Raw genomic sequence first — 26,132 nt, 5'->3', positions numbered from 1 at the left:
GGATACCGTCTAGGTTTAGTGTTAGTACTAAAAGACTTCGTGTAAATGGATACACACTGTGATCTGAAAGGTGTAAACAAACATTAGATAATATTATAAATATAAAGCATGTAATAGTGGTAAACATTTACAGAGTCCTTACTATGTTCCAGTGCTTTTAAACAGTATTTTTAAAAAACTATTTATTTTGTAAAATTTCAAACATATGCAAAAGTAGAGAGAATAGTATTAAAAAAAGACAAATGAAAAAAACCCACGTTGTAATAAGCAACACTTGGCTAGTCATTTATTACCTATACCTCTCTTCCCCATCACTTGATTATTTTGAAGCAAATTTCAGGCTTTTCATGACTAAATACTTTAGTATGCATCTTGAAAAGATATATATATATATATATATATATATATATATATATATATATATATATATATATATATATATATATTTTTTTTTTTTTTTACGCGGGCCTCTCACTGTTGTGGCCTCTCCCATTGCGGAGCACAGGCTCCAGACGCGCAGGCTCAGCTGCCATGGCTCACGGGCCCAGCCGCTCCGTGGCATGTGAGATCTTCCCGGACCGGGGCACGAACCGGTGTCCCTTGCATCGGCAGGCGGACTCTCAACCACTGCACCACCAGGGAAGCCCAAGATAAATATCTTTAAATAATAATAACACAATTCTATTAACATATCTAAAATAGAACAGTAATACTTTTATATCACCGAAGTCAGGATTGAAATTTCACCAATTGCTTGATGTTTTTTCCAGTTGCTCTGTTCAAATCAGGAACCCCCCAAATGTCCATATATTGTATTTGACAGATATGTCTCTAGATCCATATAGATTGCATTTGGTTGCCTTGTCTTTTAAGCCTCTTTCAATTTCTAGGTTACTCTTCCTTCATGCACTTATCTAAGTGTATTCCAGGCATGAAATCACACAGTCCCTCCCCAACACTATGAAGTAAGTAATATTATCCCCATTTTACTGATGAGGAAACTGACTACCAGATCAGTTAAATGACTTAAGTTCTCAGTTATTGAGTGTCAAAGCTGGGATTTGAACACACAAATTTTATCCACTATACCATGTTTCATATAACACACAGGTCTTTCATAAGTGCTTCCAAAATATGTACTGTGGCATATTGGTCACCAATCGTATGAAGAAGCATTTCGCTCAAGGTAGACTAGCACTCATGAAGAATTATATAATATGTTCTATTATTGAGAAGAGTGAATCTTTTACATTTTGATTCCTTGCATGTTTCAGTGACTATATTTTTATTCTGCTCCATATCATCCTCCTTAATAGAAAGTAAATAGAAAATGAATGCAAGTGCTTCTCCCTGTCTCAGGGCAAAAGCAAAACAAAACTAGCTTATTGGTTTCTTTCTTTTTTTTTTTTTTTCTTTTTGCGGTATGCGGGCCTCTCACTTTCGTGGCCTCTCCCGTTGCGGAGCACAGGCTCCGGATGCGCAGGCCCAGCGGCCATGGCTCACGGGCCCAGCCGCTCCGCGGCATATGGGATCCTCCCAGATTGGGGCACGAACCCGTATCCCCTGCATCGGCAGGCAGACTCTCAACCACTGCGCCACCAGGGAGGCCCGGTTTCTTTTTTTGATTTAAAAAAATCACATAAGCAAAATCCATACAAACGCTAATTATAGATATAGTAGAAAATGAGGTAAATTATAATAATCTTTAAGCTTACATCTTTGGTGTATATCCATCTATGTGTTTGTGTGTATGTACATACACAAATATACACATACACATACATATATATTTTAGAAAGCAACTATATAATCATATTATACAAATTGTTTTTTCTTTTTTTTTTAAGCATGTTAAACACGAGGTTTATTTTAACTATGAGTCCACTATGTGCTATACTGACTGTAGATACAGGGCCAGAATAAGGTTGTAAATATTCATACACGTGTAAAAAAGCTACAACTTACACATACTTTATTTACTTGATTGAAAGCCTTGTCGTACATAAAATGCTTTCTGTAGTTGATCTCAGCTTTGCTCCCACCAAAGTGAGTTGTATCTGGGTTTTCTGTGCTCAAGACTGCTCAGTTGCTGCTGCTGCCGCTGTTGGTTTGTTTTCTTTCAGGATCAAGGTGGGTACTTTCATATAAAATCTTGTTTTTAATTCCTTCTCTGTCAAGTCTTTCCTGGATTCTTAGCTTTGCAGAATTATACCTGCAGTGGAACCAGCAACCTAGTCACCAAGATAAATCCTCACACTCCAGCAACACATGATCTTCTAATTCTACCTTCCCCTTCCCGGGCTCCCCGTGATCCGGCGCATCCGCCAAGGGGACAGTCGGCGCCTCCCTACAAACTGTTTTGTAACATGATTTTCTCACTGGAATATATTTAGATACATGAAAAAAAATTCCTTCTTTAAAATAATACGTGACTACTGCAAATATCTAAATGGTAAAGAAGACATAAAAAGAAAAACAATTCCTCACTAATTCTACTTCCCAGAGTTAAATAAAATTACTCATTTAAAAGCTAAGTAGTATCCTATTATGTAACTGCACCATAGTATATTTAACAGTTACCTTATTATGGATGTTTATCTGATTTCCTACAGTTATAAATAATGCTGCAGCAAATGTCTTGTATATGTCAAATAAGTTCTTGAGCTTTTTATTTTTCTCAGTTTCCAGGAAAAGAGAGTCTAATCCTTCCCTAACTTTCCCATTTTTAGTACTTTGACCTCTCTACCCCTGCTCCTCAAATTTCATATACATAAAAAATGTCAGAAAAGGGTTGGAAAAAGAAACATAACAAAACATGTAACACATAGCAAGAAACATTTGATGCCAAATTATCTGTGTATGGGAGAATGAGTTAATGTTTCAAAGAGGAAGGGAAAATACAGTTTTAATCCTGGGTATTGCAAGGGTGGAAAGAAAGAAAAGGCTCAATTGGAATTTACTGCCTTTAATTACATTTAAAGGAATGACTTTTAATTCTGATGGCTCAGGAAAATGGAATATAAGTTAAGAGTCATTTGGATTTTGGATATGTTGATTTAAGTCCTGACTTTGCTTCTTACTAATCATCTGTACTCAGAAATAGTCAATGCCTCTAAGTCAGTTTTCTCATCTGTAAAATAGGTTTAATAATAGTGCCTTATGGGATTGGGAAAAATTAAATGTGATAATGCATGCATAGCTGGATTCCTAGCACATTGTAACTATAATGTAATATATATATATATATATATATAGTATTATATATTTAGCTAGAAGACAAAAAAACCCTTTAATATCTAAATGTGAAATGTAGTGATCAAGCTGTAATCCTGAGTATGCTTTTTTTTTTAGCAATTAAAATATTTCATGGATATTTTTGCTTTCTTATTATTTTATGTGACAGAAAGTAGAGTACTTTGAGAAAAGTTTAATAGGCCAGAGGCTGAAATATATAAGAATTTGCAGAGGAATAATATGATTCCAGGAGGAAAAATGGAGGTGGTCTTCCTGATGGCGTTTTTTGTCTTTCGGTGAGGATTAATTCTATAAGGTGCAGAGGATGTGAACATTCTATACTGTGACCTGGATAATATTTGTTATAGAATTGTCAAGTGAACTGAACAATATTTTTTTGAACAATACCCTTTATCCTTTGTATACTGTACAGTTTAAAAAGCATTTTCACATAAATGAACTCATTTGATCCTTGCAGCAGCCTTATTGGGTGGGCAGGGCGAGCATCAGGATCCCCTCTTCGCTAACCAAGATTCCATAGAACGAGGGCCTTGCACAAATTTATAAAGCTAGACCTTCTGATGTTTAGTCCAGAGTTTTCTCCGTTGCACGCTCGTTTTCCCCTTTCTACACTCAGTCATTCCACAAGCATTTATTGAACTCCGGTATGATATCAAGGTAACAGACTAACTTCGGCCCAACTCCATACCCCTTTCAAAGCTATCCCAGGGGAAAAAGAAGCCCACCAAAGACATTCCTGAGAAAACCTATGCTCATCTGCGTATAGAAGACAATGAAAAAAGTTAAGTGTGGCAGAATTAGCGTTGAACTGAAATGGACAGTTCCTGCGGCGCGAAACAGGGACTCTCCTGACAGACGGCAGGGGGGTGTCATCTCGGGTGGATGGCAAGCTGCACGGGGCCAAGTGCCGGGGTGGCGGCCGGCGGGCAGCGAGCGCGGCGTGCGTCCCCGGGGCCGCGGGAGGCGCGCGGCGTGTCCCCAGGGAGCGCGGGGTCGGTGGCGCGGCTCCTCCGGCTCAGCTCATCCTCGGCGGCGCGGCCCGCGGCTCGGATCGGCCCGCTCCTCCTTAACCCGCGCGGGGAGGCGGCGGCGGCGGCGGCCGGGCGGGCGGGGGCGGGGGAGGAGCGCCGAGCGCGGCGCGGAGGCCGGGGAGGAGCCGGGGCCTGCAGCGGAGCAGAGCGGAGCCCGAGCCCCGGCCGAGTCTTGACACCGTCCGTCCGCCTCCTGGTTCCCCCGGAGCCCGGACTGGCCGGAATCCGAGCGGTGGCGGCGCGGGGAACGCCACGCGCCGGCGGGAGCGGACGGGACGGGACCAGAGAAGAGGCGCGGCCGCCGCAGCAGCAGTGACGGGCGTCGGGAGCCGCGGCCTCCCGGCCCCAGCTGCCCAGGCCAGCTCCGGGAGAGCGGGGAGTACGAGAACCCCACCCTCGGGGGCGCCCCAGGAGCGGAGGCGGGAGCGGGGACGGGAGCCACCTCTCCCCCGGCTGGAGAGATGACCCTTCGCGTTCGGGCTAGGGAAAGAAGAGACCTCTCTAGGGGACGAGTCTCTTCTTCCTAGAGGCGAGGAAGATCCCCGTACCGGCCCGGGGATGGAGCTCCCGAAGTAGAGAGGGGTGATCCTTACCAAAGGCAGCGAGTGAGACCGCCCCGGCGAGCCTCCACTCCTCCAAACCCACTGTCCTCAGTTCTGGACTTTTGAGGCATAAAGCAAGGGGGATATGCCTGTGGAGTAGACACCCTCCCTCCCATCCACAGGGGAGAGGACACTCCAGGGAGAGGACTCGGCTCTCAGCCTCTCAGGAGAGGGGAAGAACTCCCCCCAACTTCCTTGTACCTAGACGGTGGAACAGGGCAGAGCCCCTCCGCTCAGATCGCCAGCGGACAGAAGGAGCCCGCCACTCCCGACAGATTCAGTTTGGGGGGGAGGGGGACTCCCCCAAGGGGGAGGAGACAACTCCCGGTTGGGAGAGGCTCCTCCCCTCGTCCCCAGGGTCACCGGCCGAGTGTGGGGACTGTGCCACCTTCCCCAGGTGGGACCTCCTTCTCCTCCCCCTCCCCCTCCCCCCGCTCCTCCTCAGGGGACCCAGTTCCCCTCCCCAGCTTGGGAGGCTCAGCCAAGTACAGGAAGAGCCACTGAGGATGAGACTCTTCATCTGCCTCTGAAGAGGGGAGTCCCTGCAACCCCAAACTCCAGTACCAAGTGGTCCTCTCCCTCTGCTGGGGGAGACTTGGAGACAGGTCAGTGCTTTCTTTCTTTCATCTTCTCTCTGTCATCTTTAGGCAGTAGTGGGTATAGGGGGCTGAGGTGGTGACTCTTGGGTTTCATTACTGGGGAAGGTAGAGTAACAGCTCAGAACCTTCTGGGAAATGTGTTCTGAACCTACTGGATTCAAGTCCTCATCTTGCTGCAGAGGCTCTGAGAAGTGGGTTTCTTAGTGTTGGGGGATTAAAGAGATGGGATTCATTTGAGGTCCCTAGGGAAGTGTATGTTTTCATGCTGAGGGCAAAGGGATATCAGAAAACACCTGCATCTTCAGCACTCCATCCACACAGTGCAATAATGATGGGAAGCCACGTCCCAGCCAGACTCCCGTGCCACTCTCCATCCTTGGGCCTTTTCATGCAGAGAGCGGGCTCCCACTAAAGTCGTGGTGGCATTTGGTGGCCTGGCCTTGTCTGGGGCTTCCGTTGCTATTACATTTTCTTACCTGTAACCCTAGGTCACTTAATGTCCACCAGAGCTGTTCTCTGCAGCCCACTGTGATTACTGCTCCCTTGACAAGAAAACCAGTCTGTCTCCACTCACCCCGCCTCCAGCACCAAGAGGCCTCCTCTCATGACATCTCCATTCCTGGCCGGAAGCACAAAGTCCACAGGGAAAATGGGGATCCCATGTCCCGAGACAAGAAGAAAGGGTGCAGGGGAATGCCAGCTCCTGGGTTGAAGTTCTTCCCTAATGTTGGCCGGGTACCACTGCCCCAGTGCCCTACACCGCTCCTGTCTTGCTGACAGTTCCCCAGGAAAAAGCAGATCCTGGAGAGGAGGAGAGGAGGGTTGCTGCTCAGCCTCCTTCCAGTCTTGCATCAAAATCAGTGACTGCCAGGGAGATTTGACCCCCCAAGGAGTTTCCTTTCAGAAAAGCACCTAATAGTCTCACCCTCTGCCTTCCTGTTTCTTGTTTAGTTCTGGGTCTCTGGAACCTTGTATGTAAGTTTTCTTTCATAAGATAATAGCAGGAATCATCAAAGCCCAGGCTGTTCAGAAAAGGCAAGAAAAAGGTGCCAGGAACTCCTTCTGGCTGAGCCTGGGCTATGGGTTTAGTAGTGTTCTGCCTTTCAACCTGGGGTCCCTAGCTGGGTGCCTGCTTTCCTGCCTCACCTTTAGGAAATACCTCGTCTCCTGTAAGGGGCATTAGACCCCACAGAGAGTCCAAGTGGGAGGCTTCATCTTATTTGGGTTTTTATGTTTCCTCCTTTCTCTGTCTGGGCATTGGGTGGACTGTCTGAGTCTCTAAGTACCTCCACTGGGTCCTGGAAGTTACCTGTTAGTCGCGGTCAGTGAGACAGGGCGCTGATTCAGGTTTGTATGGCTGTGCTGTAGAGTGATGTGCGCCTGTTTCTTACTTCAGGTGGATGTGGCTCTATCCACATCCGTGCAAGGTGCGGGGACCGGTACATGTGTGCTTTTCAGACTAAGCCTCCAGGTACCTAGAAGTGTGCGTTTCTGGTAGGCCTCTAAGAGCAGGTGCCCCTGTGCAGGAACGTGGAGAGGGTGCTGGTGAGAATGCCCAGCCGGGAGGAAAGGCTTGGCCTGCGCTGTCCAGTGGGAGCCCTCATGAATGGCTGCATGAGAGTCATCCCACGCAGCAGGGCAGCCCAGTCTCAGGCTAGGACCACTTCTAGGACTGATAAGAGAGCTTCATTTCTGATGTTTCTGGTCTAAACAGCATGAGGATCCTTGGCTCTTAACTCTAGAACTCCCTCCCCCATGTTTTGAAAAGAGCCAGCTCTGTGGAACAGCAGACTATTTCTCACAAAGTACTTCACCAGATGCTGGAATGCTGCTTGTTGAATGGCTCCGAGTGAGCTGGACCACAACACCTGCAGGTATCTCACTGGCACACAGTGGAACTGACCCTGCTGGGACTGAGTTTCCCTAGTCCTCCTTGCGTCCGTGGAATCAGTTAGAAGCATATGGCTATTGAGTTGGAATAACTATGACTTAGAGGGTGCTATTTTCCAGATCATGTCTTATGACTAGACCTAGTTCCCCCTGAAAAATAAGGGATGATATTCCCCCATTTCTTCATTCTGGGGAGTTTACTAGTCTTGGCATTGGTCAGTCCTGGGGCGACACTCCCCCCAAAGGAAAAGTTTGAGATTCTGACATCCTGAAAACTATTGAGAACTCAGTGCAGGTGTAAACCACTGCGAGTTCACTACTTCCAGGCTTACCTGTATGGTCTGTCCATTTTCTAATTTTCAATTTCTAATATTCTCCTTTTTTTCCTCATTCAAAAATGGTAATTGCTATACTTACATAACACTAGTGCTTGAAAAATTTTGACTCAAGGTAATCCTCCCAACAACCCTATGTAGGTACGGTTATCACCTCTGTTTTCCAATGAAGAAACTACAACACAGAGAGGTTAAGTAACTTGCCTGAGGTTGCACAGCCAGTAGGTCGTGAAGCCAGGATTGAAACCCAGGCAGCCTGGCTGGTAATCGGTAATGTGGCACACCTAGCCGCTGCTCTATTCGTTTCTACGTTATGTACAGAGCAGGAAGTTATCATTCCTTGATGTCTGACCTTGGCACCATACAGAGAACAATTACTGACCTTTCAGAGAAAATGGGAAGAAAACTGTGCCTATTGTTTTGGGTCTTACATGTCTCACCCAGGATCAGGTCCCCCCGCCCATAGAATGTCTTTCTGTTCTTCTCTGCCTTTCTCCCAGTAGTGTGGTGTTCATTAGACGTTCCATGGATGTGATGGAGCCTGCCCTTTGGCGGCCTTTCCCAGTTTCTACGGGTATTTCCTTTCAGTCTTCCAGCTCGAGGAGAAGAATGTAGCCTGACTCAGGTTTTGCCCCAGCCCAGTGGCACGAGGCCCACCTGGAGAGAGAGGTCTGGGTAACTAGGTTGGTTGGACTGAGAAATGGAAGTACCTTTTGTGTGCCTTTCTAATAATAGCCCTGAACATTAGCCTGGTGCCATTATTTTGGGGAGTGTGGAATGTGTGGCAGCCACTGGCTCTTTAAGCTTCTTTCACGTCCCTCCAGGAATGAAGCTTGGACAGTGTTTATGACCGCATCCCTTTTATTGAAAGGGGGAAACTGAGGCAGGAAGACTTCAGGGAGCAAGGGGCGGTTCGGGACATTTAGTGAGTTAATGTCAAGGTTCGGAATAGAATCAAGGAACCTCATTCTCCGAGGTTCCACACACTGGGCTGCCCTTCAAGAATGGGGAAGTGATGGGGGTGAGGAAATGGGATGGGTTTAGGGAGAACGTGCTGAAAGATCAGAAGGATCTTCTGCTGCGTCTATCGGAAGATATTTCGAGTGCTGGGGCGGTATCTGGAGGGCTGGCTGGGAGGGTGCTGGAGAAAGGTTAAATTTAACCTCAGTGTCCTAACCTGGTACTGGGGAAGTGCTAGGTTAGGTCATAGAACAAGTAGCAAAAGGCCAAGGGTGCTTCGCTTTCTGGAATTCACAGTGATTGGCACTGCCAAATGGGTTCTGTAAACCACTTTGATTGTTCTCTCATGTCCCTCCCTGTCCAGTGTCTGGAGAGTTTCAAATGAAATGTCCCCTGAAGGCTTCTGTGTACTTAAGGTGAGACTTCCCAAGGATCTTTAGCAGGAGACAATAGGGAATAGGGTAAAACTTCCTTACAGACCCAGGAGGACCCTGGTCATCGCGAACCCGCTCATTGCCATGTTACCGTTCAGCTGGGATAACCCAGCTGCAGGACTGGGTGGCTGCCCTTTGCACCCTGCTTTACCCCAGAAGCTGTGCTGCTTTGACTTAGTAAAGTGCTCGGAGGTCTGAGGCTTCCTGGAATGCTTAAATGTCCCTTTAGTTTCCAGGTTTCCGTGGTTTTAGGGCAAGATGGTGGTGGTGGGATGGCAAGGAGAGTTGGGGGGAGAGGAGCTGAGGGTAAAGGGGAAACCCCATCGTGGTGCTGTTTCTGAACGGGGCCTTTAAAGTTTTTTCTCCTGTCAAGCAATTCTTGGGTTGCAGTTGGGTCTCACGCTGCCCAAGCGCCCGAGGCGCTAAGGTGTTTCCTCGAGCCTTCGAGAGTGGGCGTGTTGCTGGCGCGCAGGGCAGGGGACATGCGCGTGCTTGCAGAGACTGCGTGGGTGGGGAACTTGGGGAACTGGGAGATGAGTGAGAATGCTGACCCTTCGGAGAATGTCTCCAGGGGAGAAGAGTCTCTAACTAGAAGAGTGAGCCAATAGCCTGAAAGATGTGTTGGAGGCGGAGACTGGGGTAGGCAGGCATATCTGCGATTGAGCTTCTAACTATAAAGTGTGTGGCTGTGTGTGTAGTTGCATGTAACGATGGGGCGTACTATCTGGGTGTGGATTTAGAGGTTATATACGGAATAGGTTTTCTGTCCAGGATTCTGAGGCATGTTAGCCTTGGACGCCTCGATGGACCCTCAGCAGGGGTCCTAGCTGGAATCTGGCCGGCTGTGCAGGCACGAGCCGGTCAGGCAGCAAGCGCTTGGGGGGTGGCTGGCATCGACCCCAGGGGAGAGCCAAATGGCTACCAAGTGGTTCCTGCCAGCCTTTCCAGATTCTGCGATACAGATCTCACCCACCGTTCTTCACGTTCCCCCACGGAGACGTCACTCTAGCTGCACCTCTCCGCCTGCAAGAGCGCCCAGGCTGCGTGGGTGGCAGCCGGGCGTGCAGACAGCAGGCGTGGGCGGGTTGGCAGCGTCAGGAGTTCGCATGGAGGTGCAGCGAGCGTGCGTGCCAGGCCGGGAAGGAAGGAGAGAGGAGGAGGGCGGGAGAAGGGGAGTTAGCCCTTAGCCCCAGAGTGGTTATTTTTAGCCCGGCGATCTGATTGTTACCGGTGAGCGCGCAGCTGGGTGTCTCCCTGGCTCAGTGCAGCAGGGCAGGCCGAGAGGTGGGAGGGCCTTGCCAATGACTTCTTCCTGGTGTCGGTGTCTGTGGGCGGGAGCTCGCCAGGGGGAGCTTTAAAGGTGCCAGGGCAGCTGTGCTCGGGCTCCGTTCGCTCTGTGTGTGACTTTGTGCCCTATGGGTAACGTTATGCCGTGTATCTCATTGTGATCTCTGGTCGTGAGCCACTGTTGATGTGTCTGTCTTGCATCTGTGCTTGGCTGGTTGTCACATGGAACTTATGTTGGGAAGTATGTAATATGCCTCATGTGCACGTGTATGTGGGATAAAAAGGGTGAGCACGGGTATGGAACTAACGTGAAACATCTTTAAAAGTGTTGGTGTGTGCTTCATTAGTGTATACTTGTGTTTACTCTGGTTGTTTTTCTTTGCACATTCACCCGTGCTATCTATCTGTGGATGTTGAATGTAAATATAACAAGCATCACATAATTGGAGAATTGACTTTGGCTGATTTTACCTGCTATTTATTTTATTTTATTTTTAAAATTTATTTCTACACAGTTTAAAAAAGTTACGTTATAGGGCTTTAAGTGAGAAGAATTGAGGGAATAGTTCAGTTTGGTGGGCGGTTTGATCTCCTTTTTAGTCCTGTGCGAAGGGAGAGGCCTCTTGGCCACGTTCCACGTGAAGATGTAGAATAAGTACCAGTCTATCACCTGGTAGGTAGTTGGTGACATATCCATTTGGGGGTTCTGGTAACACCTGGGCGAGGGCATCCCAGTAGAGGAGTCTTCTACAGGAATTAGAGTGGGAAGAACCTCTCCTTCCCTTAAAGCCCTGGGATTTGTGTATTACTTGCCACCAGTAACCACAGGTAACATTTGTCTATTCTGTTTTCCTCTTTTTCCTCTTCTCTGCAGAACCCAGAAATACCATGGCTTCTGACCTAGAGAGCAGCCTCACCTCCATAGACTGGCTCCCCCAGCTGACCCTCCGGGCTACCATTGAGAAGCTTGGGAGTGCCTCCCAGGCTGGGCCTCCAGGCGGCAGCCGCAAATGTCCACCAGGCTCACCCACAGATCCTAACGCCACCCTGAGCAAAGATGAGGCAGCCGTCCACCAGGATGGCAAACCCCGATACAGCTACGCCACCCTCATCACCTATGCCATCAACTCCTCTCCAGCCAAGAAGATGACCCTCAGCGAGATTTACCGCTGGATCTGTGATAACTTCCCCTATTACAAGAATGCTGGCATTGGTTGGAAGGTGGGACGGCTTCTATACCCTGAGATGATTCTTAGCCCTGACAACCTTTTCCTCTACTTTTATTTCTTCCTATAACCTGGTCCAGTTCACTCTGAGTGTCTCAGAGATGTGTGAACTTAAAAATCTCAAATCTCCCATCCGTTACTTTTTTTCCAGAGTTGAACAACCTCCGTAAGGTGTATCGGGGAAACGCCAGTGATACCGAGCTACTAAGTATAGTTATGGGGGCAACAGGATGCTGACGCTTATCAGACCCTCTTATCCTCTGGTTCATTTCACAGATATTTATTGCCACTCTACTCTGTTGAAGTCACGTGCAAAGTGTGGCATTGCTCCATCCTACCTAGAGGTAGCATCTCATCAGGTTTGCAGAGCTTCATTCCACATAGTCATCATCTTTTAAAAAATTGTGTATGAAGAAAAAGAATAATATAATTAGGTTCTTCCCCAACAGCTCATCCACCATGCAAGGAAGGAGAGGATAAGTTGTTTGGCTGGAGATAAAGGAAAAAGGGGCCTCCTCTTCCAAGCGAAGAAGGAAGACTGATGTTCTCAGTCCTTTGGAGCAATCACTCGCTTGCCAGTTGTTGAGTAGGAATGGGGATTTAATGTAGGTCTGTCACTCTGTAAATCACCGGCTGACATACAAACCAGATGATGAGCTGGAGACTGTTGAAAGCATTTAGTGTTTCCTTTAGAAATATGTTCCTGCTAGCTGCCACAGCCTCCAACCACCTCATCCAAGACATGTAACAGCAATATTTCTTTCCTCCAAGTGTGACCATTCCATGGGATGTTGAGAAGACAAAGGCAAAGTTGTGCCTTGTTTCACTCATAATTTATATTTTGTTATCATTTACATCATCAGTTTTTGCTTTTTTTTTTTTTTTACCCTTGGCCACACCCCTCGACTTGTGTGATCTTAGTTCCCTGAGTAGGGATCAAACCTACGCCCTTGGCAGCGAAAGCTCGAGTCCTAAGCACTGGACCACTGGGGAATTCCCACATCCTCAGTTTTAAAACATTGTTCTTTTACTACTGATAGAATGAATGAAGGAACTGGGCAGATGTGATTTTTTTTAAATTGAAGTATAGTTGCTGTACACTATTATGTAAGTCATAGGTGTACCGTATAGTGACTCACGGTTTTTAAAGATTATACTCCATTTATAGTTATGACGAAATATTGGCTGTATTTCCCATATTGTACAATATAGCCTTGCAGCTTATTTTATACTCAATAGTTTGTACCTCTTACCCCCCTATTCCTATATTGCTCCTACTCCCCTCTTCCCACTAATAACCACTAGTTTGTCCTCTATATCTGTGAATTTGCTTCTTTGTTGTTATATTCCCTAGTTTGTTGTATTTTTCAGATTCCACATGTTAGCAATATCGTACAGTATTTGTCTTTCTCTGTCTGACTTATTCCACTAAGCATAATGCTCTCCAAGTCCATCCATGTTGCTGCAGATGCAAAGTTTCATTCTTTATTATGGCTGAGCAGTATTCTGGTGTGTGTGTGTGTGTGTGTGTGTGTGTGTGTGTATGCACACACCCACATCTTCTTTATCCATTCATCTATTGATGGACACTTAGGTTTGGGCAGATGTGATTTTGAGGCATTTATATACATGTTGTTAGTTGGGTGGAAAGATTGAAAAAGTATATAATCAGCATTCTAGAAGCACCTGGTAGTCAAATTTACAGCCATTACCTCTCATCAATTTAATTGCTTCCTTTTTCTTATCTTATTGCTCTTGCTATCTGATAGGTAATTTCCTCCATCAGTATAGTCAAGAGGTGCTTTGTTCACCCTGATACTTGAACTTCAGTGTGTGTTATATCCCTTTGTGTCCCTCTGTGCACTACTGAAAAATTTTCTGCTTTGCACAATGCTCAAATCTAACTTGCTTCTCTGCTCCCCCAGAATTCAATTCGGCACAACCTTTCTCTCAACAAGTGTTTCCGGAAGGTACCCAGACCTCGGGATGATCCTGGGAAGGTGAGATTCTGCTGTAAGCGGTGAAGGAAGGAGCGAGAAGTAGTTGACAGCTTAGAGTCCTATGGCTGTTTTAATTACCCAGAAGAGGAAATCATGTTAGAGGAGCAGCTTTCTTTTTTTCCTCAAAGGAAGAGCTTGGTTATCAAGCTAGTGGGTCCCCATGAGAGTGAACGACTAAGGAAGACTGAATTTTTTTTTAAATAGAAATATTTATTTAAAAAATGGACTTTGATGCCCCCTTTTTTTGTGCATGGTGCTCTTTCTAGATGAAAAAAGTGGGCTTAATAACCTTTGTAGGAGTTTTTCTATATAAAAATCCCATGATTTTACCTTCAGAAGAGAGAAGAGATAGATCATCCTCTTTGTTTGACAGCTGTGGATGCTGAAGTCCAAGAGAGTTTCGCCTCAGATCACGTGGAAGGGAAGGGTTGGTCTGGACATTTCCAGCTGTTTGAACTAGATGCTGTGTACCGTCCCTCTAGAATGATCGAGGCCTCAGTGAGCTGTTGGGACAAATTTAGTTCTCAAAAATAGCTGGTACCCTCAGGATTCTATGTGAATTTCCAGTCATTTTTCTTTTCTTTCTTTTTTTTAAGGTTCCAGATAGATGATCTTCTTTAATGTTAATGTTATTTATTTTTTTTTTTAAATTGAAGTATAGTTGAATTTCAGTCCAGTCATTTTTAAAACTATAACTCTTATTTTATGTAAAAATCCCTTCAAATGTCTACTTTTCCAAAGGTGGGAATTTCCGTATCTAATGATTTTTTTTTTTTTCTTTATGGGGATGGGTTCTCCTTCTAGGGCTCTTATTGGACAATCGATACCTGCCCTGACATCTCCCGAAAGAGAAGACACCCTCCCGATGATGATGTAAGTCTCCACCTCAATGAGATGCCATTTATGAGCCAGCTGCTCCTTCCACGTCTTTGCCTGCTTTTTCAGTCATTTCCTAAATTTGGGGCCAAGGTCAAATACCAGCAGGTGTGGAACCATTGGTCTTGGGAGGATGTTTAGCATCTGCTTATAGATTTCTCTTCTTTCACAACCCTCAGCTATCCCAGGACTCACCAGAACAGGAGGCAAGCAAGAGCCCACGGGGAGGCGTTCCAGGGAGTGGAGAAGCCTCACTGCCTCCCGAGGGGAATCCTCAGATGCCACTTCAGAGCCCCACATCTATCGCCAGCTACAGCCAGGTAGGAGGTGAAGGTGGCAGGGGATATAGGGATGGATGGATGGATGGATGGATGGATGGTTGAATAGATTCATATATCTGTTGGTTCAAAATTATGTGTTGAGTATCTGTGCTGTAGTAGGCAGATAAATTGGGAAAGAAGGAGAAAGGGAAAGAGGGAAGCTGAGAGAGAGATGGAGAGAGAGAGAGAGACAACAAAATTTTAAGAAAGATCAGAAAAAAAGTGGTGAGAAGACAAGAAAGAGAGCCAAAAAGGTTATGAGAAAGGAAAGATGACTATGGATGTAGCACAGGAAAAGGGCAAGAAGCTACATCAAGATAGGAACGAATGAGAAAAGAAGGAGAAAATGATGCTCATTCATTGAAAAGTTGGGAGAGGATGAAGAGGACAGGCAGGAGAACTCGGTGTCCACTAAAGGGTTGTATTGGTCCCTCACGTAGGACATGGATCGAGTCTTTCTTACCTCTTTCTGCAGGGCACAGGGTCTGTGGATGGTGGAGCAGTGGCAGCAGGGGCTCCAGGCCGAGAGAGCACCGAGGGTGCCCCTCCCCTGTACAACACCAACCATGACTTCAAATTCTCCTACTCAGAGATCAATTTTCAGGATCTAAGCTGGTCCTTCCGCAACCTCTACAAATCCATGCTGGAGAAGTCCTCTTCCTCCTCTCAGCATGGTGAGTCTGGAGTGGGGAGGGGAGCAGAGACGTCCTTGGGTTTTTTAACAGATGGGGGCATTCTCTTCTTTCCCTCTTTCTTACTTGTAACACAAGGAGAGGTTGATCACTGGTCAGGGAAAGCATGTCATGAGCCACAACTGCTTGGAGTCAGAGCTCTTCTGGCTTAGTTCTGAAGGACAGTTGTTTCAAGAGGCGAGCTGGGTCATTAGTTTCAGTAAGTGATTTGGAGGAATCCTCCGTCTATTAGAACTAAGGGCCATGATTTTAAGGCTGCCAGCAAGTCATTCTGAGGATGGCCACTAGGGGACAGCAGTAGTTTCCTTTTCCTAAGAATCCCTGCGTTTCACCGTGAGAACAATTTAATTTTATTTTTTAGCGTATTTATGTTAATTTTTATTAGGAACAATTTCAAACAGATGCAAAAATAGAGAAAATAGTATAATAAACCCTCATATTTTCATTGCCCAACTTTACCAGTTACTGATATGTTAAGCTTGTTTTGTTTACCACCCAGCTTTTCTTTTAAGTGGTGGAATTTAATGCACATCATTCTACCTGCAAATATTGGTTCAGTATGCATCCTTAATGATGAAGACTTTTCTTTTAGTTATGCATTGCCATGATGACTCCTAACGCAGTAAATAATGCTTCCTTAATATCAGTTTATATCTCATCCATACTCAAATTTCCCAAATTAGCATATGAGAATGATTTGAAGTCGTTATTGGAAGACTTTTTGAGAGATTGTCTGGTTCAGTGCTCTGTGATTCCTGTTTCTTAAATTTTTATTTTATTTTTACTTTTTATTTTTTTTGCCGCACCACACGGCTTGTGGGATCTTAATTCCCCCACCAGGGTTTGAACCCATGCCCCCCTGCAGTGGAAGCGCGGAGTCCTAACCGTTGGACCACCAGGGAATTCCCCTAAATTTTTTTTTTTTTTTTTTTTTTTTTTTTTTCAGTACGCGGGCCTCTCACTGCTGTGGTGTCTCCTGTTGCGGAGCACAGGCTCCGGACACGCAGGCTCAGCGGCCATGGCTCACGGGCCCAGCCGCTCCGCGGCATGTGGATCTTCCCGGACCGGGGCACGAACCCGTGTCCCCTGCATCGGCAGGCGGACTCTCAATCACTGTGCCACTAGGGAAGCCCTCCCCTAAATTTTTAAAAAGAATTTAGAGGTAGGGATGAAGTCAGGACTTTAGGTGAATCATGAGATCTTGTTCTGTCCAGTGGCCTTGGATAGGCGGTCGGAGACGAATGGAATGATTAAAAAGTAGTTAGGGGCTTCCCTGGTGGCGCAGTGGTTGAGAGTCCGCCTGCCGATGCAGGGGACACGGGTTCGTGCCCCGGTCCGGGAAGATCCACATGCCGCGGAGCGGCTGGGCCCGTGAGCCATGGCCGCTGAGCCTGCGTGTCCGGAGCCTGTGCTCCGCAACGGGAGACACCACAGCAGTGAGAGGCCCGCGTACCGAAAAAAAAATGGTTAGGAGTCACTTTGGGGAAAATTGTATTAATTGTCATTAATTGTCTTTTATATCCCAGGGGATTCCTATCTGGAGTTGTGTTGCTAGATTGCAGCATTTGCTTGAGAAATGAGTCCAACTCAGGTGATTTGGTTGATTGGAAGTAGGGAGCTTGGAGGGCTCCCAGAAACAAAGGGAAAAATTAGATGGAGCGAGGACAGCAGAGAGTTCACTGAAGTTTAATTACGGCTGAAAGCCCGGGTCTCCATCTCGAGCTCTTCCCTGCCCCATCTGTTTGAGAGATTCATCCGTCCCCACTCTACTGCGTACCCAGACTCCGTTTTTCGTAGCGACTGCAAGAGGCAGAAGCGTGTAGGACAATAAGGAAAAGGAGAGAACAGAAGCCCATGGCTTTGTTTTATTTATAATTTGCTTTTGGAACTTTACCTGATGTCCGATGTCTTTTGAAACTGTGATTCCAGGACTACATCCCAGATCCTTGAAAAATAGCATGAAAAGGTGCATGCTGACCTTTTGGCTAAAATTTCAGCGGTTTTCGGTGCTGTCGAGGGCCTCGTCTGTCGGTTATCCCTGCCGGGGGGGAGGAAGGGGGCCCAGGGGACCCTGCTGTCCCAGAACGTCCCGTCTCCACCCAGTGGACGTCCTGAGCGATGCGTTGCCCCGCTCACGTACCCGCTTCCCCCCCCACCCCGCCCCTCCCCGCAGGCTTTTCGTCTCTCCTGGGGGACCTGCCGCCCTCTAACAACTACTACATGTACCAGCAGCCGCCGCCGCCGCCTCCGCCGCCGCCGCCGCCTCCGCAGCCGCAGCCGCAGCCGCAGCAGGCACCCGCCCAGGGCCCCTCCGCTGTGGGCGGTGCGCCCCCCCTGCACACCCCAAGCCCAGATGGTTGTGCCCCACCAGGGGGGAAGCAAGCAGGGGCCGAGGGCTACGGGCCGCCCCCTGTGATGGCCATGCACCCACCCCCGCTGCAGCACAGCGGCTACCACCCTCATCAACACCATCCCCCCACCCACCCTGCCCAGCCGCCGCCGCCGCCGCAGGCACAAGGCCAGGCTCCCATCAACAGCACTGGCTTTGGTGAGTAGGGAGGGTGCAGGGAGACCCTAGAGGACTGCGGGTTGAGCCCCCTGTTCTGACTCTGGCAGGAGGTACGACTGGTTAGGAAGTTAACAGTGGGTCTTGTAGCCTCTCTCCCGTGAGAGCTCATCTGAGCCACAGAGGTTGCTGCTTAGAGCTCCATATTAGAGAATTCTTGGATAAATTGGGATGGTTTTCCATATTCTTTTGCCCATGAGCTTAGCTGTCTGTAATTAAAGCATCGATAGCTTTGTTTGTCCTAAATCTCCAGGGAGGGAGAGTCCAAAATTATCTTGGTCACGCAGCTGATAACCTACGTAGACGCAAGAATCTTGCATTCAGTAGTCAATCTGCTGTCAGTTGGCGGCTGTCTTACCCCTCACTCTGTCTCATTACCACGTCCCCCTCCTCTTTACAGCCTTTCCTCCTGACTGGTGCTCCAATATTGACTCCTTAAAGGAAAGCTTCAAGATGGTGAACCGGCTCAACTGGTCCAGCATTGAGCAGTCACAGTTCTCAGGTTAGTGATCAAAGGATGGTGCCTGGAGGGAAGAGGGATATAGCGGAAGTGGAAAAACCCAATGGAAACCGGAACCAGGAGGAATGGTTAAGTGAAGCTTGAGGATGGAGGATTTCATGTTACACAGGGTGGATAATATTGATGCTCTCTTCAAGTTAGTTTTTTGTTTTTTGTTTTTTTTTTTTGCGGTACGCGGGCCTCTCACTGCTGTGGCGTCTCCCGTTGCGGAGCACAGGCTCCGGACGCGCAGGTTCAGCGGCCATGGCTCACGGGCCCAGCCGCTCCGCAGCATGTGGGATCTTCTGCATCGGTAGGCGGACTCTCAACCACTGCGCCACCAGGGAAGCCCTCAAGTTAGTTTTAATTGATTTTTGCCTTAACGCAAAATATGACGGTGGTTTATTCCACTGAGTTTTATCTTTAGGAGAACAAGACTCTCAGGAATTCATCACCCTGGACCACTATTTTGTAGTTTTGTCACCATTTACTGACATTGTGACCACGGTTAATTCACCCAGTCACTTTGAAACTTATTCATCAGAAAGATGGAAATTATAATAAGAATTTACTAAGGAACCAAATGTAAAATAGATAGCTAGTGGGAAGCAGCTGCATAGCACAGGGAGATCAGCTCGGTGCTTTGTGACCACCTAGAGGGACGGGATAGGGAGGGTGGGAGGGAGATGCAAGAGGGAGGGGGTATGGGGATATATGTATATGTACAGCTGATTCACTTTGTTATAAAGCAGAAACTAACACAATATTCTAAAGCAATTATACTCCAACAAAGATGTTAAAAAAAATTAAAAGAAAGAAAAGAATTTAGTAAGGAAGAAATAGAATGAGAGTTTGAAAATGTAGGACTCTAACAGATGTCAATTACTGGTAGCGCATACAATCAGCGGTGTTGATTGGCCATGTAGTTGGAGCAGTGAGTTGGGCATAGAACCGCTGGGGGCATTGGGGCGTCTGCAAGGCTAGCCTTTCTTGCTGCTCTGTTTGCAGAGCTGATGGAGAGTCTGCGGCAGGCAGAGCAGAAGAACTGGAGCCTGGACCAGCATCACATTGCCAATCTGTGTGACTCCCTCAACCACTTCCTCACTCAGACTGGTCACGTGCCCCCCCAGGGGGGCTCCCACCGGCCACCCGCCCCCGCCCGCGTTGCTGATTCCTGTGCCCTCACTAGTGGCAAACAGGAGCCAGCCATGAACCAAGGTACCGCACAAAGCAAGCTGCCAAGGAGGTGGAGACTGGATGATGAAAAGGAGGGGGGACGAGAAGGGCAGGAGAGAACTGAGAGACATCAGCTCATGAGCCGCGATCCAAATGCCAAAGCAATGGACCGTATGAGTCCTTTTAGATCTTGATCTGGGAGGTCAGGGTTACTGAAGAAAAGGGAGGAGAAAGTCCCTGTTCCAAATTTGTGTCTCAGTAACCCTTCCCTGGATCGTAATTAGGTGGAGTTGTGATTCTCTCCAGTTATATGGTCTTCAAACTGGTGAAGTAAGAGTCAATGATCACGGTTCTATATTTGTCACCCTTCTGATAGCTGTGATATTGAACTCCACTAGTATCGGGTCCCTTTGTGCCCTAAGTGGTGAGGACTGATAGCTTCTGCAGAAAGCCTTGATGCCCACAGGAGCCACAGAACAGAGCAGGGAAGGGAGAAGAGATGAAGGGGAGGAGGAGTACTTTTTTCTCCCTCTCTATCTGACTCTGCTTCCTTGAATACGACGGTCCCACTCACTTAACTCTTGTCTTGCCTTGGCAGTGAACTCTTATGTGCACCCTCAAGCCCCCCACCTCTACCCGGGTCCATCACCAATGTACCCACTTGCCACCCAGGACTCAGCAGGATACAATCGCCCAGGTAAGACCCAGGAAGCTTGTTTCACCACCAGCGAGTCGTTTGGCTTTCCTATGGCTCCGAACCTGCATTCTTGGCTCTGTTGCCTGCACCTGCTGGGAGGGGGTGAGCCTTCCTGATTCTCAAGGCTGGAGGGTGGTCCACCTGCTAGGGAGGTGTACGTCATGGGAGACTAAAGAAGACTAACTGACTTTAAAATGATCTCGTGCCTGCAGTGATGAAAGGAAGTAGAAGCATGGCTATAAACAAAAGATAGACGTGTAGAACATTTATGCCTAGCTTCGGAATCTAGGTGGGAGATACACTCAGACAAATGACATGAACATGTTATGCAAATGTACCTGCTTTGTGCCCACGTCTGCTTTCTTGTCCTCCTGACCTCTAGTATCAGGGTTCTGGGATTGAACTACCTCTGATGGTGAGAGTAGGTGGGGAGACCCTAAATTGCCATAAATACTACAAAACGAACAGATCCTTCACCTTTAAATGCATTTGAGAAAAATCACTGTTCATGCTGCCTAACCACAGTGTTTTCAGTTTTGGAGGCGATGTTCAGCTCTTTGTCCATGTATTCCTTCTCCGTGTGATTTATATACAAATTTCTGTATTGCTATTTCATGTAATAGTATATTCTGTATGTTTTTTTTGTCATTATTACGTAGTCTTCATAAGTGTAATTTTTTTTCTTTTTTTTTTTGTTTTTTGGCCGTGCATTGTGGCTTGCCGGATCTTAGTTCCCCGACCAGGTATCACACCCGGGCCCTTGGCAGTGAAAGCGCAGAGTCCTAACCACTGGACTGCCAGGGAAGTCCCCATGAGTATAAATTTTTTTTTTTTTTTTTTTTGCGGTACGCGGGCCTCTCACTGCTGTGGCCTCTCCCGTTGCGGAGCACAGGCTCCAGACGCACAGGCTCAGCGGCCATGGCTCACGGGCCCAGCTGCTCCGTGGCACGTGGGATCCTCCTGGACTGGGGCACGAACCTGTGTCCCCTGCATTGGCAGGTGGACTCTCAACCACTGCGCCACCAGGGAAGCCCATGAGTGTAATTTTTAATGGCTGCATACTGTGACATTGCCATGTGGCCTAGTTTACTCTGAGTCTTTCCTGAGATCTCACTGAAGTGGTGGCCAGAAACAAAAATAACTCTGGGCTGATAAGGACCATAGTTTCCCCAGACCTTCCCCATGGTGGTGTTTGGGGTTGACCACCATCCATTGAGATGGATAGAACGGCTTCCCATCCACTCTCCTTTTAATCTCCTTCTCTCTTCCCACAGCACACCACATGGTCCCTCGGCCACCAGTTCCACCTCCTGGGGCCAATGAGGAGATCCCCGATGACTTCGACTGGGACTTGATTACCTAGTGCATCTGAGAGCCTGGCCATCAGCCCAGGGCTGGATGGTGAAGTCTGGCAGTGGGGAAAGCACAGTCCCAGCCCATCCCTTCCACCCTTGCCTGTATATAGATATATATCCTCTTTTTTTTTTTTCTTTTTCTGCCAGAGAAGCCACTGCAAGATGCTGCCGAAGATTACCCCCTCTTTTCTGCCTCATTCTTCCTCTTCCTTCTTGTTTTTTTCCTAATTCTTTTATTATTCTTATTATATTATTATTATTATTATTGGTTATATGCTGTCTCCGGTCTCCTGTCCCTCCACCATGGACCATGTCCACCTCTTGCTAATTTAAAATCATCTGGCTGGAAGGTGAGGCCATGAGAGCCTCAGAGAAAGGTCTCAAACTTTGATTCCCCTTTCGTTTTGGGAAAGTCAGCGCTAGTCCCACCTTTCAGTCCCCCATTGTTTTCTGTGGATATCCATTGGATCCAGGACTGGAGAAGCCACGTTATCAAGTAGAAGGGATCTAAAACACTGCTTGGCAACCATGAATTTGCAGGTTTTACTCAATGGTGCTAATTTTGTCCTCTGAGCTCTTCCTTGTCCCTTTATCTCTCCAATCCTACTTCTGGTGACCGTCATTCCCCACCAAGGGTGAGCGTGATGGTGGTGGCAATAAAACCCTAGTGGAATAAGAGGTCTGGCTTGGGTCGGGTAGAATATCGTAGAGGGGTGATGGAATATAAAACAGTCAGAAATTGCGTCTATGCTACTCTGTCAGATAAACTGCCATTGGCTTATTCCTGGCCTGTTCTCTGTAGGAGATAGAGTCGGGCTTAGCCAGGCTCTGCTTCTCTGGTGGAAATGAGGACTACTCTTCAGCATAGGTTCAGCTTTTTGGAGATGGTTTCAATTGAACTATTTTGACTTTTTCAACATCATTTTCTCTGGAAATCAACTGTGGCTTTTATTTGCATTTACCAATTATCCTTTCACCCCCTTATCTCATTCAGCAAATATTATTTGGTCCTTCTGTAGTTGCCTGCTCACCTCTTCCACCCGTGGTATTTTCTTTCCCCATTTTCTGGCTTTCTCAAGAAAGGAGAGTAACCCATTATTCCTTGTAGTCTCACCACGTCCTAGGGCAAGACGGGAATCTCTTTCCCACCCATCACAGCAGAACCAAACCTACAGGACTGGTGGCAGGAGGGTGCAGGGAGGGGAGGGGAGCTGGCATAGACATGGGTGGAGAATATTTCAGTTATTTAACGACGTAGGCAAATGCTTCTCTTGGAATCCAGATCATTGGGGCTGAGGCTTTTGCCATCAGGCTTTTGAGGGGTGAAGGGAAATTGGTAGAGGGGAATAAGTAACCTAAAGCAAAGAGTTCCATGAGGGCCAAGGGAGACCCCACCAGAGAAAGGTACAGGGATAACTTAACCTCCTTTAACAAGGAGTGGCCATGATTTATGGCTGCAAAGTACTTACTGTATATTTGATATTAATCACTGAATTTTAGTTATGAGAGGGAAGAACAATTTTACTTCCGTTTTTATTTTGCTGAATGTTCACTTTCTCAGAGCTGCAGGACAAAATGTACCGAATGGACAAGGCCACTCTCTCTGTGATTTCTGCTTTGTGTTCATATTCTTTTATTTACCCATGCTTTCTGCTCTCCTGCTTTTCCCCCTCATCCGCCCCTTCCTTTCTTTGTAAGGGATTCTGTATGAGAATTTGTTGAAGACGACCAGTGAGGCTGAAGTCAGGGGGCAAGAAAGGGCAGTTAACTAAACAGCACTTTATTTCTTTGAAGTTCTTTGTAAGAAGTAGGGGTGTGAGTGGTGTGAATCCCCCATGGTGTCGGAGGGCAGTTAGTGGGGTTGAAGTATGCCGTAAGATTTCCCCTTGGGGAAAGGAGAATTTCTCTTGAGGGTGGTGACACGCCTTTGCCCAGTGTCCTTATCTGAGGCGTGTCTTCCTTACCCTTCCAATCAAGGTGCCTCCTACACACAACGTCCCATCAGTTCTCCCTAAGATTCCCCCTTGACAAATCATCACTCTTTTTTAAACCCCTTTTCTACCCAGATCCATACAGGATTTGCAAGGGTAGACTAAATCAGACATGTAAATGTCTCTTGTTTATATTTCATCTGTGTCTTCTGAAAACGAGGGTCATTAAGAACTCTGGCAGGCAGCCAGAGTAACTGAAGTCTGGGGCTAGGGCTGGAGATTGGCCGTCAGCCCTTCTGGGATCTTAGCTCCTCTTCACTAAACCCAGCCTTGCTAAATGGCACAGGACAAACCTGACCCTCTTTGGGCCTCGGTTTCCCCTACCCTCCATGAAATGGAAAGAATCCTACTTTGTCTTGTTGGTCCAGCGTTGCTGGCCGTGAAAGTTTTGTCATTGTTGTTGTCTTGGGTGATGTGTGCAAAACTGCAGGAGCTCACTGCCTAAAAGAGGAAGTAAGGGAGAAAGTGGAGGAGAGGGACGGAAGGAGCAATTCTTTGGTATTGATCCGCCCATCCCTGCCTTTCTCTCTTCAACCCCCACGTTTCTAGTTTGGTGAGTCCTTCATACCACCCATAATGCTTTGCATTGGTGCAGGCTGGGGCGGGGGGTGTATGGTCTCACAAGTTGTTGTTGTTTGCATGCTTTCTTAATAAAAAAAAAAAAGAATGTTTATGGTTTTATCTTCCTGGCACTGGTCTTAAATTTGTTTTTGCCAGGGTAGGAAAAGAGAAATGTGAAAGCATTTGTCTTCTATTGCCCCTCCTCACCACCCCTCACTGGGTTTGATTAGTTGACCCTGACATTTTTGGTAAGATTGATGGGAAAAAAGAATTAAAAGCATGGCTTTAACATTCTTTTTTTCAAATGCTATTAAATATAGCGAAATATTGTTGGGAGAGGCAGTCCCCCCTTGCAGCTTGTGTGGGCTAAGCCATCTTGCTTGCATTCTGGGATATTTTAAAGATTTAAAGATACTACAATTTGAGGAGGACTTGGGTCCCCCTCTGGGATTTCCAGTGAACACTTACAGGTACTCGCCAGAGTTTTTCATTGGAAATGAGGGAATTCCAATTGTAGGGATTTCTTCAGAATACATTTCCAGGGTAAATAGAACTCAAAAGGAGTCCAGAAATGTCAGCTACTGAACTATTGAATCTTTATAACTATGCCAGAATCATTCACCCTGGTATCCTATACAGTAACCCTAGAAGTTAGGGACTTATACCCAGGGTCCCGTGAGAAATGTTGGGATTTCCAGAAGCCCAGCTAATCATCATTATAGCAAGCCTACAGCTACCCACTATGAGATTTATATTTGCTGTATGTTTAGAGATTATGATATATTCTAAGGGTCAAACAATTAAAAGGATCCATGAATCTCTCAGCCTTGCAAGGAACCATTCAGAAAGAAAGCATTTATTCACATCAAATGTATGATCAGATTAAATTGGAAGGTAGCATGGCAAATCTCACATCATGTCAGATATCATTACTGCACAACTGAAAGCATTCCTAGTGATTTGAAATTTTTCCACATAGTACTTTATAACTTATTTGTAGTCCAGACCCTCCCCTCAACCACTGAACAAAGGATAGTGCCTTGTAAAGTCTAAGACATCTCATTTTCTATTTTTTCAGATTAAATCACTGTATGCAGATGAGGCTATGTTGTAGTACAAACAAAACCTGAAAATTTACAGATTTAACACATAAAACTTTATATACAGAGAAAAATGAGAAGATGATGGGGGTTTAATAATGTTTTCTGAAAAAAATGAAAGAAAAAAGGGGGGCTGGAATGGGTCGACAAAGTAGAAGAAAATGTGTGATCATGAACAAATGGAAGGATGATGGGTAATGAATATTGGGATGCTGAATAAACAAAAAATATGAATGTGTTTGGATAAAAATCGTCATCTTTCAAAACAAGAAGTCATTTTATCACGTCTACAAAAACTAGCAGCATAAGGTCATGACTTAGAAATGTCATGGTGAATATCAGAGGAAACATCTAAAATCATTTCAAAGGTTATCCCTGGGAAGTGGGAGTGGGAGGAAGGAGGGGCTGGGCAGGAAACCTGTTAGATTTCATTATAAGCCTTAGGTTCTCTTTAAGTTACGTGCATGTATTACTTTGGTAAAGATAAAGATTAATTTAAAAAAAAACCCGAAGATATATCTGGTAATTTTGGCATGAAAGATACACACCTACAGTCATGTTTTCTTTTAAAGTTGGATAACGTGCCCAGAGGGTACTCAGTTATATTGCAGTGAAGTCAAGAATAGCTGCCCTATCCTCCACCGTCTTTCTTCTTTCATTTGAAATGAGTTTCTTGGAAA

The 26,132-nt window shown here is 46.6% G+C and overlaps 1 protein-coding gene across 2 annotated transcripts; it reads left to right on the top strand.

Annotated features, from left to right (window-relative positions):
* The first annotated feature begins 4,395 nt into the window (after positions 1-4,395).
* Positions 4,396-24,472, top strand: FOXJ2 (forkhead box J2). Of its 2 annotated transcripts, XM_060112897.1 has the most exons (12): positions 4,396-4,665; positions 5,011-5,493; positions 11,268-11,614; positions 13,545-13,619; positions 14,424-14,492; positions 14,675-14,815; positions 15,291-15,489; positions 17,681-18,055; positions 18,474-18,575; positions 19,581-19,790; positions 20,347-20,445; positions 21,720-24,472. In XM_060112897.1, exons 3-12 carry the CDS (start codon positions 11,282-11,284, stop codon positions 21,806-21,808), a joined length of 1,692 nt encoding a protein of 563 aa, XP_059968880.1. In that variant the 5' UTR covers positions 4,396-4,665; positions 5,011-5,493; positions 11,268-11,281; the 3' UTR covers positions 21,809-24,472. The 2 variants fall into 2 exon arrangements, with proteins under 2 accessions (XP_059968880.1, XP_059968879.1); XM_060112896.1 differs by having other exon boundaries at positions 4,396-5,493.
* The last annotated feature ends 1,660 nt before the right edge of the window (positions 24,473-26,132 follow it).

The sequence above is a fragment of the Mesoplodon densirostris genome, chromosome 11 (genome assembly GCF_025265405.1).
Source record: "Mesoplodon densirostris isolate mMesDen1 chromosome 11, mMesDen1 primary haplotype, whole genome shotgun sequence".
Taxonomy (NCBI): Eukaryota; Metazoa; Chordata; class Mammalia; order Artiodactyla; family Ziphiidae; genus Mesoplodon; species Mesoplodon densirostris.
This window is presented reverse-complemented; position numbering and strand designations above follow the sequence as displayed.